The following is a 13,624-nucleotide window of genomic DNA, read 5'->3' on the forward strand; positions in this document are numbered from 1 at the left end:
CCCCCCCCCCCCCCTCTCTCTCTCTCTCACACTCTCTTTTTCATACACATATTACATATTTATTATCGCGGCGAGAACGCGCCCATCAAGATTCGCAATGATCGTCACAACGCGGCGCGTCTACGAGCAATTATTTCAATTCATATTCGCGGCGAACGCGTTCGTAAAATCGACGCAAACGAAAAATCGACAGACAATGGAAGTGTCGTCGACGTTCGCGCCGGTTAGTTTTGTCAGCTCGAGGACAAGCGGGGTACGAGGTTTGTCTCATTATACCGCGGTATTAAAAGCAAACGGTCCATTTGCGTGGTAGCATACGTGAATCATAAGATCCCGATGACCGACGACCGATCGAGGCGTACGGAATCCGTTAATATCCGAATCGTTTCGAAGTCTACGTGTATACTTACACGCGGCAGTGTATCTCACAAAAATTATTACAATTTAAGAGATGTACAATAAAATACATAGTTAAAAAAATAATAACAGTGCATGCTATTTGAAAATGTTGGCGAGTTCGGATATTTTTGTAGGGGCTAACTGAAGAATTTGATCTTCCCTTCCAATAGGTACAGAGGTACTTTTCACAAACACTACGATTGCGATTATCGATTGTTCTCTTCTCTCTCGTCAGACAACGTATCATTTATTCCCTTCTTATCATTTGCGCTTTCCCCGTTGAGCTGGCAAATAAATTTGCGTAACAAATCGAGAACGTGTAGTGCTCTTCGACTGGCGAAAGAGGCAACTCGTCTTCAGACGTCAAAATGACACGCGTTACAAGTGACTCAGGGGACACATGACGCAGCGAGCAAGTGTTTAAATAGAAATAATGGCGACCCTGACGATCGAGCCGATAAAATTCAAACGCTCCAAGGAATGGACGCCAGTCTACAAGCTTTTGTAACGTGAAGCAAAGCTGAACGGATCTCTATGACTCCGTAGTTACCGCCATAGTTACCGAAAATGTTGGCGCCAGTAACTTTCACAGGCGACCCAAGGAGATACAAAGCGGCATTCAAAGCATCAGGGAAACGAACGAAGAGAATCTATCAAATTGTTATTAAACACGGACAGAACATTACAGTTTTTTCTCTTATATATAAATCTTCTTGTCAATCTTATGTTTTTACCAACCCAGATTGTTAGTAAGGTCTTGTTGCCAGAGAATATAGCGAATTTCACTAAAAATATAACGAATGTTTTCACATGGCATATTTCGGTTCCTAAAATATATAAGTAGCACGTATGAAATGAAAGGGCAGTGAATTACTGCAGAATGTCGATCTATTCCTCGGCTACAGAATCCTATGTAGTAATTCTTGCTATAAAATTCTCTCCGCGTATAAAATGTAAGTGACCGCGCGCATCCCTACCTAAAAGTTTTACATAAACATTTATGTAACGTCGCCAACGACTTAATTAACTCACCACGTCAAATGAGTAAGCAACTATTGCAACAGAACATTTCGTCTCGCTCAACGAAACTTTCAAGTCGAATTTATTTCCCTCTTTTTTCTATCGCTTCATTTCCTTCTCGTACCATTTCTCGTTTATCAACCGTCGTCTCTTTAAAAATGCGTATCAAAGAGAGCGAGAACGAAAGTAGTCATCCAAGTACAATTAAATATTTCGAGATTCTCAAAAGAATAGACTATAGATTTTCGAAATTTTCGAAAACGGGCTATATATTTTTGGAATTTTAGAAATGGGACATTTATCGAGTCAATCTATATTTAATTGGAATTCATATTTTTCAACGTATGGAAAGCTCCCAGGTACTAAACTCACGGCCTAAACATTTTAATAATTTTTCAGATTATCTCATGCACGCAATTCCCATTCGTCTGTACTGAGAAAAAACATCTGAAAATATATTGGTGGAATATAGAGTTTATTTTTATAAAATAAAGTTTACTTCTGTGAAATAATCTTTATACCCCGCAAATAAATTTTCAAGTATTCTCTTCCCAGCGTATGTTCTTGCCGCACGAATATTTTTTTATCACCGTGGTGCACGCGTCGGGGACTCCCGAGGAAGCTCGAGACTGTCAGGAACTCCCGCGACACTTCGTTCTCGCTCAAATTCGACGACTCGAGAACGAAGACATTCGCGACAACGAGGCTGAATGCATGCATGGCGGGCCATCGCTGTACCAGCCGGTGGCGCGTTATACACACCGACGGCGTTATCGCGAGACTCTGGGCGACGTTATCACTCTGATATCCAACATATATACATCCCCCACAAGCGGACCCTGGCCTCCAGTAACTCGCGGACCACCGGCCCAGTTGAGCGCTTTGGTCACACGCACCTCGCAACACCCACCTCTCGGATGGATGTCGCATCTCGAACACGTTCGGCAAAATGCTCGCCTGTCGGCCGTTCGACCGCGAGATCGTGTGGGTCGGCGACGTCTTTCACGCGCGTCGCGCCTCGACGTGGACTCGTCGTTACCCTCGAGAGCGCGACTCGATTAACGCGAGAAAAAAAGAAGAGAGAAAGAGAAGAGCAAGACTCACTGTATTCTCGATGCCGGTACTTGGTGGCTGGCTTCACGTCGTCGTCGCTCCTCCTCCTCTTCATCTTCCCGTGCAACCTGACTCCTCCGGTGGTAGCCCGCACACTCGCGTCCTGTTCACTCACTTCCTCGCGTCGACACCCCTTCGACCCGAAGATTGTCTCGCGGCGTTCCGCACGACCGATCACTTGTCGCGCTTACGTGAGAGATGGCGGCGCGGTTTGTGTCGCGACACGAACGAACCTGTTGCTTTCGCGGGGTTGAATCGCGCATGCGGGGTAGCCGGGGACTGATCGATGATGCACGCGGATCGACGACTAGACGAAAATTGAAGACCGCGGACTTTGCCGGCTACACGAGAACCCGCATTAGCCGCTGCTCTATGTTCGGGAGCGAGGTCCGTGTATATTATGTACATAGAGGACATACGGAGTTTATAGAGCGCGCGTGAGCGAGAGAGAAAGAGAGAGACGACAAAGAAAGAAACAACGCGAGTCCCCGTCCAGCTAGTGGCGCGAATGTAGGAAGGCGAGACAAAGACGGAGGAGAATGAAGGAGAATAAATAAAGAGGGGGAAGCGAGCATACCGCGGCAGAGCGAGACGGAAGAAGCGCGCGGGAAAGAAAGAGAGGGAAAATGATAGACGGAGGAAGGGAAGGTTCGTGCCCCCTGAATCGCGGCGGCGGTAGTGGGGCCTCTGTGCGAATCATACCGGGGGAAAAGCGCAAAGGGGCAAAGTCGCAGTACGTTTTATCATCGTCATACTTCTACACCACCTTCTACAGCCATCCGTGGCCATGCGCGCTTGCGCAGCGCGCATTTTCACAACACGCGCGGTTCCCTTATCAATGCGAGGGGGGTCAGCTAATGACCAACCCCCGTGCTCCTTCTTCCTCCCATCCTGGCCCGACAAGGCGGTTTTCGCGGTTGCGTTCAGCGCGCGTGACATCGAGTGTCCGCAGGGGCTTGCCTCTGACCGACGAATTTGCATAACCGTATATGAAATGTACGCGTTCGACTTCTTGGGGGGATCTGCGAACTCTCTTTCACGATACTCTTCTCTACAAAAACACGAAACTGAGTGGACGCCATTGGGAAAAATGCATACTAGATAGATTATGACCGGTATTCATAGTCAAATATATCTAAAATCGTCTTGAGTTCATCTTTAGATACTGTACGTATCATTTCATTTTGGCTATGGAGGATCTGAAGATGAATTTAATGGACCTTCTACAATAAGCCATTAATCATAAGCCGCAACCAAATTGAACAATCATAGTTGATTATTTTCAAAAATAATCAACTGTAGTTGGTCAACATGCCTATGGCTTATGATTAATAGCTTATTATAAAAGGCCCATAAAGTTTTTAAATATAAGACCTGATTATGAATAAGAGACTCTTTTTCTTATAATGACCCGCATTTTTCCTAACTCTTCGATCCTTGAAATTTTCTACATACTTAAAGAAAATAGAAGAAAGGCAAAGTCTCTCGAATCTCTCTGGTTTTCTAGATATCAAGATTGTCGTATTGAGAAAGTTCGACATTCAACCAGACGTGGTCTATTTGTTTTCATTCCAACTTACGCTATTCACTCCGAAAAAGATTCTTTGAAAATAAAAAATATTCTTCACTCTTGTTTTAGAAAAGATTAAGAATCCGTGAGCAGCGTGTAACATCAAAAATTTACCCGATGTTATCAAATTTTCTGTCTTTTCTGCACACTTAAGGGGACAAAGCCTTCTATACGCCGTATAAAACTGAAATTTAAGATGACAGATCAGTTTCCTTCGTTTTGTATGTGCATGTGTATGTGTGTACATAAAGGATTAATTTTATGCCGGCATACCAATGCACGTATGGTTGAGTCGGAACCTATGTTGTAACACATAAAGGGAGGAAAGTTTGTTTACAAGAGAGACGAAGTTGAATCATAACGAAGCGGCACAGCGAGAGTGCCAGGTTACAGATACTCGGCTGTCAAGGACAAGCCTGTCCATTCATTCGCCCGTTCCTGCGATCGATCGCTTATTCGTTCATTCACTCATCTACTCGTCCGTTCGCCAATTGTGTGTGATTTATAACATACCTGTTTCGGAAGAAAAAGGACTAATGTTCGCCTTTTGTTGATTTTAAATATCCTTGGATCTGTGGACAGTTCAAAAGTGGACATGTTACGTTGAACGTGATATCGCTTAATTGATTAATTCTTTTCGATTCTGAGGTGCTATTACGTTGCAGGGATTCGAAAAAATTAGATTAGAAAAATGAAGCTAAGTAGGTTACCGCGAGGATTGAATTCAATCGCGTGCACACTCCATTTCTCCCGGATACATCTGCGAACTCTATATGCAATTTTACGTGCTTGTATTTGCATCATAAGCGCGATCAACATCCGCGCGCTGTAGGCATTCAAATCACCTGCGTTGCGTATACTTGTGCAAGTGTTGGACTTTTAATTCCGAATTCCAATTGATGCTTTGTCATATACACCTATATAGCTGTCGAAATCAAATCCACTTAATTAATCTCAATATAGCTTATTCAAACAGCACGATATTAATAAAATCATTAACTGTGAATTCGTTAATGTACTCTTTGAACTTCTTGGGGTAAGAAGGGCAGTATTTTCACTCAAGGCGATAGTGAAAATTCATCCTACGATTCAAAATGGAAAATTCACTCTAAACCGAGGGAAAAAATGGATGAAATCCAACTAAAATAATATAATTATGCTTGATCCCGACCATATTTTTCTATAATAAAGCAATAGTAGTAACATGTATATAAAATTATTAACACTAACTTTATAGTAGAATTTAATAAAAAAAATAGTTTTCTTGATCATGATTTTTAGTGATTATTTCTCCATGTGACTATAGCTGCAAATACTAAATATTTTTTTTTAGTGTATGGAGTAAAAAACAACTCGAATTCACTCTATGTATAAACACTTCGAATGAAACTTCACATCATAAAATTTGAAGTGTATTACTACGCAAATTCTCCTCTCTTTACCTTTGATTATCAGAGACGAGTATGTACTTCGAGATCTCGCTTTTTAAAAAAATATATTGATTAGTATCGATATGCGTTCGATACCCTTTGGCTGAACCAACATCGATTTATTCGCGAGTTTGAATGTTTACGATCGTATGCGTATACATTCGCGCGTATAGCCGCGCGCTCTTTTTAATGATCCTCGCGCTAATTGCTCATTGTTTCCTCTGAGAAGCGAACTTGCGATTGCGCGCCACGACCTCAGGAATTCGATCTATTCCATCGCGAATAATGCGATGACTTTTACTAGTATATATACTCGGCGAATGACTTAATATTCATTAGATTAATTTTCTACAAATTTTCGACCAGCCACATCCATTTCTAATTACGCATTTCTTATGACCGTTGATTAATTGAGAAAGCGGGAATATGTTAAAAAAAGAAATGATATTTTGGCAGCTTTACGTTTCGTATGCGCCAGTAAGGAGTATTATCCGCTCACGTGTAACGCGCAATTCATAATGGTTTATATGAATTTTATATATTAACGCCTTCCTTATTTTTTTTAAGGCTTCTAGTCCTTCATTGCGGCCATCTTGATTTATGACGTCAGAAGCGTGAAAATGCACGCTAAGAATTCTGACAAAATATACAGAAATAAAAAAATATATCTATGTGCGGCAATCCGCGCTACCGAGTACATTTTGTAACAATGTTTAAAGATTTTTCTTTTTTCTTATACACAACACATACATACATACATACACAGAATTTGTTCAACAATATATAACTTTATTCCTTCACACTTACACTTAATAGTGTAGAACCGCGCAAAGATAGTAGTATCGTGCTGCCGTAATTTTAAAGCCAAGTTTACACATCTTTATATTTATTGTTTCTACTAAATATAAAATTTTGCGTCGTCTTATTGAAACGTAAGTAACATATGCGTGCATCTACCTGCTGTTGAGTTTGTTAAGAATGTCTTGGGGAAGAGAAATGGTAGAATTTTGTATTGCCATCAGTCATCTTACGACTCACGAGATATATGATACCGCGTGTTTCAGTTTCATAAACACTTCCGGAGAATGTCACATCGAATCATGATTCGCAGTAAACTACACACGTACCCCAAATGATCAACGAATATTATTTTTTCATGATCAGCCTTTATCTTTTGCTTCAGTTGTGTATGCGTATAAATAAGACGTACATTTGCGTTATTTATAATTTAATTTTTCTACTAAAAATGCATTTAAATGTTTGTCGTGGTAAGAGCATCAGGAAAATGAAAGTAACAGGAATATTGTCACTCAGTAACAAATTATCGTAGATATTGTGTAAAGAAAATAAGAGTAATAAGATTATGTCCTACTTGATTGATTTAATCCTCTAAATCAAGACTTTAATCCACAGCCTTTGTTCCAACTCGCTGTAACAGTTGTGCACACAGACATTTGACGTACAAAATTCTCGAGATCATGAAAATGAAGTTGAATGTGCAATCATTTCATGACAGGTTGAAGTCTGTCAAAACTAATAGCGAATTCGGTTGCTTGCACTAGTGCGCACTGAGTGCGCACTAAGGTTTGTTCATAGTATGTTATTATATCTAAAGATTGTCTTAAATAAATTCTAAAATATTTTTAACCATAATATGATATGTACAAATCATTTTATTAGCTAAAATGTTTTTAAATATGTATTTAAGACACGATCTTAAATATAAGAATGTATTGTAAACAAGCCTTAACACGCACTCAGTGCGCACTAATGCAAGCTACCGAATTCGCTATAAGAAAAAAGTATGAACAGTATATTAGAGCAAAAGAGAGAAATGCTTAGTTCTGGAATTCTAGCTTTTGGTCAAATCAGCACGACCTCTGTACACAATATTGCATCTTCAAGTCAAACTCTATGTCAGATGATCATTCAGACCGGAAAAGGATCGACGTAGTATTTATGGACCCTAATTACGTAACCGTGTCCGGTTGCACAAAAAGTGGAACGGCCTGGATTTTTTCCGCATACACATCTCGCAAATCATCAGTTAAAAAATCAGTTTTAACCGATTATTAGACCGCAACCCAGTCTAAATTGCTGTTTAGTGTGATTGAATACGCCGCTCAGCGCGAACGAGAATGGTAACGGATGTAATCTCTTTTCAAGAACCGCTCCTACCATCCAATTCGTATCTATACTACCTGTAACATTTTTGTAACATCAAGCATTAGTATTCAGGAATTCGGGACGATTTATACATCAAAGATTTATTTATATCAAAGTCTAACTGAGAACAGACTGAGTCCTTTCGAATATGTGAGGAAAGTTGACTTATCTCGAGTGTTGTTATAATAATCCAAAAATTTTCGAAGATCTTTAAAATTAACTACTATCATATCAAAATTCACGACGAATGCAAGAACGAATCTACATATTTGTCATTATATTTGTGTTATATTTATATATATTATGTATCACTATACGACTATCAATGAGTACATACCTCTAAACACTAAATCTTTTGGTAAATCGACTTGATAGGCAAGAGTTGCCGACGACTCCTGCATTCGCGCGTTGACTTCTAACTCCACGCCTACCTGTAATTGATCACTAGCTTGTTGGTGGAAACACAGATGGCAACTAGATGTACCTAATAAGAAGAATAATTATGTAGAGAAAATGACTAGAGATGGTATCATCATCTCTAAGAGTGATTTAAAAGTACGTACTGATGCCACCACTTAATGTGGAATTACCGCGGGTATATCTACCAGCAAGAGACAATATTCCGACTTGTCCTCCTCCCATAGCACCTCCACGTTGATATGCAAATTCAACACCCATAGCAAGTGAAGGAGATAAACTTTGGAGATAATGTAAAACAAGAACACCTGAAAATATGTTTACAAATATTAAAATGAGCAAAACTGAAATGAATAATTTTTTGTTTCTCTGTGTATTTACCAGAATTATTTAAAATATCCGGATTGCCTAACGTTGCAGAACAGGTGTATGTGTCGCCACGAAAATCAGAAGATAATTGTAGAGCGGTGAATTTGTTTCTCTGCACTTGTGCTGCTAATTTTCCTTTCATTCTTGAACTAAACTGATGAAGAATACTAGCATTGAGATTTCCACTGGGATCAATATCACCCAGTAACACGGGATAAGCTTCTGTAGGCGAAATCTGCTTTGTACCCACATAAGTAGCACCAAATCTAACAATTTAGATAAATTAGAAGGATGCAGTAAATTAGCATCGTGAATAGTGCAATAAATTAACATTATGAAACATCAATATCATTAGAACAAACTTTGTAGATGCTAATTTACCTGTAACCAGATTGCGCTACAGAACTCAGGTTAATAGTATGGGAAAGATGAAAGTGATTGCTCAATCCTTTGTTAATTACCAACTTGGCACCCTCAAAATTCATAGGAAATATATCTGCAAGATAAGTATACATGTAATCAATTATTGTGAACTACAATATAAACTGACAATACAATGACAAAGCAATATGAATTCCAAGAACTATATCCTCCTGCATTTACATTATACATTGTTGCGGAACATTAACCTAATTTTCCTCTCGTATTCCAATACAAAGGCATACCAATAAAGCAGATCATTAATATCCAAATATAATGTCACATGTGACTTATTTATTGCCAAATAAATAATCTACTAAGAAATTTTCTGTGATAAATTAAAAAGAAACACGAAAACCAATTCCTAGAAAAGCATACGAAGAAAAGAAGGAAAAAAAAACATTTATTTCATTTCTAGAACAAGCCTTCCAAGGACAACATTAAGTATATAACATATAAAGCTATAAATTATTAAAATAATGGACTAAATAAAGGACTAAATAAAATCTTTATATAAAAAAAGTGAGACAGATAATTGAATGAACAAGGAAGTAATGTAAAGATTAATATTTACAATTTACAATAGAGTTAAGGAAAAAAGAGAAAGAAAAGAAAAAATAAATGCAATAAAAACGTTATATCACTGATTGCAAAGTTCTTCGATAAAGGATTTAATAAAGAGAGAGAGAAAGAGACATGAGGAGATAGAGGAAAAGAGTAGAGAGCAGGTGACAAACATTATCGTGAAATACCTTTGCATTTTTTGTGCAACTCCTCAATGGTCCCCGGGTTTTCAATATTAGCAGGCGTATCTATGCCTTTGGACGGGTCTACCTTCTCTAAATCCGGCACCGAATTTGGTGGCGAATACGGCGGCGGTGGAAGTGCAGAAGCGGCAAACACGTTTCCCATTATTAATGAATTTGCCTTTGCCCAATTTGTCACGTGTTGATAATTGCTTTTCGCCCGATCTTTTAATCAGATACACCACACCTGAGGTTTGGATCTTTATTTATGTGGCGAAAACGGGCAGGACTAGCTTTGCGGGTTATAAGAGTCCGGCGTGTTTCACCGCGGATTGCCAGTTGTAGAAGGTGAGCACAGTCATAACGTTGTGAATGTGCTCAGCAAGAATGCCAACACTAGAGTCACTCTAATCAGAGTTTGCCCATAAGGCTGCGTTCAGATTCCACACCCGGATGTATTCTATTACTAGAAATGCTATAGTATATGTAACATATATTATAATGTTTCTAGTAATAGAGTGCACCCGGATGAAGAATCTGAACGCACCTTAAGGGAGTAACTTTTGATTGGTCCGCTATGTTTCGTCAAATCCCACAATATGCCTATCACAGTACGCCTATGACAGATTTGGTTAGGTTAAGAAAAGATAAACAAAGAGAGAGAGATTGAAAATATGTCTCTCTTTCTTGCACGATTTTGACGAAACCGCGCATTGTAGCCAAACTCAGATTAGAGTAACTCTAGCCAATAGAATTTCAAATGTTGTAATGCAAATCGAAGCGAAAAAAAGAAGCATAGAATAAAGCAAATCAAATAATTTTAGATCGTTTTGATTATAATAATAAAGCTCTTACGTAATATGCGACAAAGAATTATGGAAAATTTATATTTTGAAAAACATTGCGTGTTAATCTAAAAATATGATCTATTTGGATCTGCAAACGTTTTGGAGCTCGCAAAGAAAGATAATGATTGGTCTACACGGCGCTTCGAAGCGTTTACAGCGCCAAGTGGACTCTAGCAGAAGTCCCTAGAACAATTACATTTTTCCAATTAAATTTATGTTTTATGTACAAATATCATAAACATCATTATCCTTAAATAACATTTTTATCATATTGTCGCCGGTTCTTCTTAAATGATTAAAAAAGTGAATCTGAAAATTTAAAGAACTGCAGAAAAGGGTAAAATTTAATACACTATAACTTTGGAAAAATGACTATTAAGATTTGGAAGATAACGTTATACAAATACGAATAACGCTTTATACACAATGCCAGACAACAGGCAATAGGAACAGCGAATAGGAATTCGGATTGGTCAATTATTTCTATTCCCTATTCCTATTGGCTAATGCCTATTCCTATTGCCAGGGTGCATAGGGTTTAAGTTTATGGAGTTATAATATTTGCAAATAAAAAGGTTTTCCAATTTGCTGTTGAATCGTAATTCAAAAATAAAAATACGATTGATTTGTCGTTGAGATGTACTACGACGACCTCGGTGGCGTCTCGTAGCGGTGATTTCGAAACTACGGGTGCTTACGATAACGAGAATAGAGCGAGTGAGATCTGGATTCGAGAGAATAGTATAATCTCTCATCTATAACTGTAATATTCTATGGTCTGCTCTTGTTCCTGCTTTTGCAGTCTCATGAACACAGGAGCAGATCAGGGCCCCTATTCTTGAAATTTTTGCGTATATATAATTTTCATTGCGCAGCTATTTTATGGTATAATTAAACCTGCGCAGTAAAACTTACATATACGCAACTATTTCAAGAATAAGGGCCCAGGAGTTCGTCTCATGAACATAATGTATCATACTTAAAGTGTATTAATATTTTATCTTAAATTTATATTTAGACGTTGAGTTTTTCTGAATCAAGATTATATATAATATGTTACGTATATCATACGGTTCAATTAAGATAAATTAATCAAGCTCTTTGCAATCTTTGATAATTACAATCTGATCATCTGACGTGAGACAAGTTTCAAGTAATAACTATTAATACAAGTTCAGTTCTTGTTTAAGGAAAGTTTGAGGATCTCAAATAATTAATAAACTGAAATAATATGTTACATCATTCTTTAAATAAAGAAGATAAAATTAATACACTTTAATTATAATACATTATCCTTTGTTGTTCGTGAGACGAACTTCAGGGTACCTATTATGGACTTCTTCGGAATCAATTCCGATCGGAAACATTCAGTTATTTCCTAGATTTCTATTGTCTTTTCTAGGGGAAACGGAATTATTCCGATCGGAATTGATTCCGAAGAAGTCCATAATAGGTAATACCATGTACCCATGGACTACGTCCATAGGTGGTACACAGAAAAACAAAGGTTGCGTTCCGAAATTCACTGCCAGTACTGAAATTCTATAATATACGTAACATAAACTATATATTTTTAGTACTGGCAGTGCATTTCAGAACGCAGCTTTAAGCAGTAAAACGTAAGCAGTAAGCAAATTGACCAATCACAGTCATTGATTTTTCTTACGGTCCAAGAATCAACGACTGTGATTGGTCAATTTAATTACTGCTTACGTCTTTCTGCTTAATGTCGTCTACAATGGCAGTAGGAGTAGTACAAAAGCTGGTAGCACACAGAAAAACTTAAGCAGTAAAATGTAAGCAATAAGCAAATTGACCAATCACAGTCATTGATTCTTCTTACGGCCCAAGAATCAACGACTGTGATTGGTCAATTTGCTTACTGCTTACGTCTTACTGCTTAAGTTTTTCTGTGTGCCACGGCCCAAAGAAATAAGCAGTAAGTAAATAGACCAATCACAATTGATTATTCTTGAATCGTGAGAATGAAATTGGTTAATTTGCTTACTGTTTATTTCTTACTACTACTCCTACTGCCATTGTAGACGACGTATAAGTTATTCTGTGGCCTTAAAGAAATAGTACTAAGGAAATAGACTCGATGTTTTTGAACGTGATACGTTGCACTTAATTCCGCAGTCTCCGCTACGAGCCGCCACTTTCCTCGACGAAGAATTGAGGTTGTGAACCGCGTAGAGTAAAGCTGGTCACACTTTCCGTAACAATAACCGTAAGACGTAACGTAAGAATTGACCAATCATGTTCAGAATCATTGAATCGTAAGGTCACCATTTTTATGAATATTCGATCGTAATTGGTCAATTCTTACGTTACGTCTTACGGTTACTGTTACGAAAGATGTGTGTGGCCAGCTTAAAACGAGTTAAGCAACCAATGCAATTATAATTATTAAGTAATTATATATCAAGGCATACTTATACATATGTCCTTGCAATTAGACAACAAAATAAGTTTTTGAATAAGAATCAAAGAAGATAGAATTTATATTTTACTTTGAATAAGAATCAAAGAAGATAGAATTTATATTTTACTTTTAGCCAAATAAGCGTGTAGTTAATGGCAATGTATATTTTATCAATAAAAAAAAAATTAAAATTGTGATAGGATTCAACAACGTCAGACGGATCTTAATTTCTAAAGTAGTATTAATCAACGACGGATCAGACGTCCTATATTTTACTACGACAAATATCAGTGGGTTATAATTTCGGCTAGATGAGCTATTGAGATGGTTCAAAGAGCACTTTTTGCAGTTTGAAATCTATAAATTTTAACAATATTAATATTACAAATCATCATCGTTTTTCGCTATGGTATATCAAGTTAAACAAAAAATAGCGATCTCTTTCTCTCTCTCTCCTCCCCTCTTTCCCTCATGCAATTTCCAATCTTATTTTCCAGTAAAGTTTTTATATCAAAAAGTTATTTATCAAAGTTTTTGATAAATATATTTTAAAAAGGGAACTTTGAATTTTATACTCATTGCATCTATTTCCATTCGATTTTCGTTAACAATCAAAACCAAAATTCCAGTTTTGCTTCAACATTGAATAATTCGATGAAAAGAGGTCGTATCGCAATCTTCCTACAATTAAAGAAGAAGAC

At 37.7% G+C, this 13,624-nt stretch overlaps 2 protein-coding genes across 6 annotated transcripts in view; both read right to left on the minus strand.

The window, feature by feature from the left end:
• LOC116844644 (box A-binding factor-like) overlaps positions 1–3,007 on the minus strand; it is a 77,280-nt gene extending 74,273 nt beyond the window's left edge. For 4 of the 5 annotated variants that reach the window (XM_032816488.1, XM_032816480.1, XM_032816470.1 and 1 more), the window contains exon 1: positions 1,941–2,154. In XM_032816488.1, coding sequence (XP_032672379.1) covers positions 1,941–2,139 — 199 coding nt within the window. In that variant the 5' untranslated portion in view covers positions 2,140–2,154. Of the gene's footprint in view, positions 1–1,940; positions 2,155–2,523 lie in introns of those variants that run through there. The other variant, XM_032816495.1, reaches the window with a different exon arrangement.
• Positions 3,008–7,212: 4,205 nt separating this feature from the next.
• Positions 7,213–10,040, minus strand: LOC116844763 (mitochondrial import receptor subunit TOM40 homolog 1). Its single transcript, XM_032816775.1, has 6 exons — positions 9,657–10,040; positions 8,866–8,980; positions 8,497–8,750; positions 8,262–8,423; positions 8,036–8,182; positions 7,213–7,733 (listed from the first exon to the last, which is right to left on the minus strand). Exons 1-6 carry the CDS (start codon positions 9,814–9,816, stop codon positions 7,594–7,596), a joined length of 978 nt encoding a protein of 325 aa, XP_032672666.1. The 5' UTR covers positions 9,817–10,040; the 3' UTR covers positions 7,213–7,593.
• Between the last annotated feature and the right edge of the window lie 3,584 nt (positions 10,041–13,624).

This window comes from Odontomachus brunneus, unplaced genomic scaffold (genome assembly GCF_010583005.1).
Source record: "Odontomachus brunneus isolate Ranch 3 - 2012 unplaced genomic scaffold, Obru_v1 Obru_scaffold_003, whole genome shotgun sequence".
In the NCBI taxonomy this organism is placed as follows: domain Eukaryota; kingdom Metazoa; phylum Arthropoda; class Insecta; order Hymenoptera; family Formicidae; genus Odontomachus; species Odontomachus brunneus.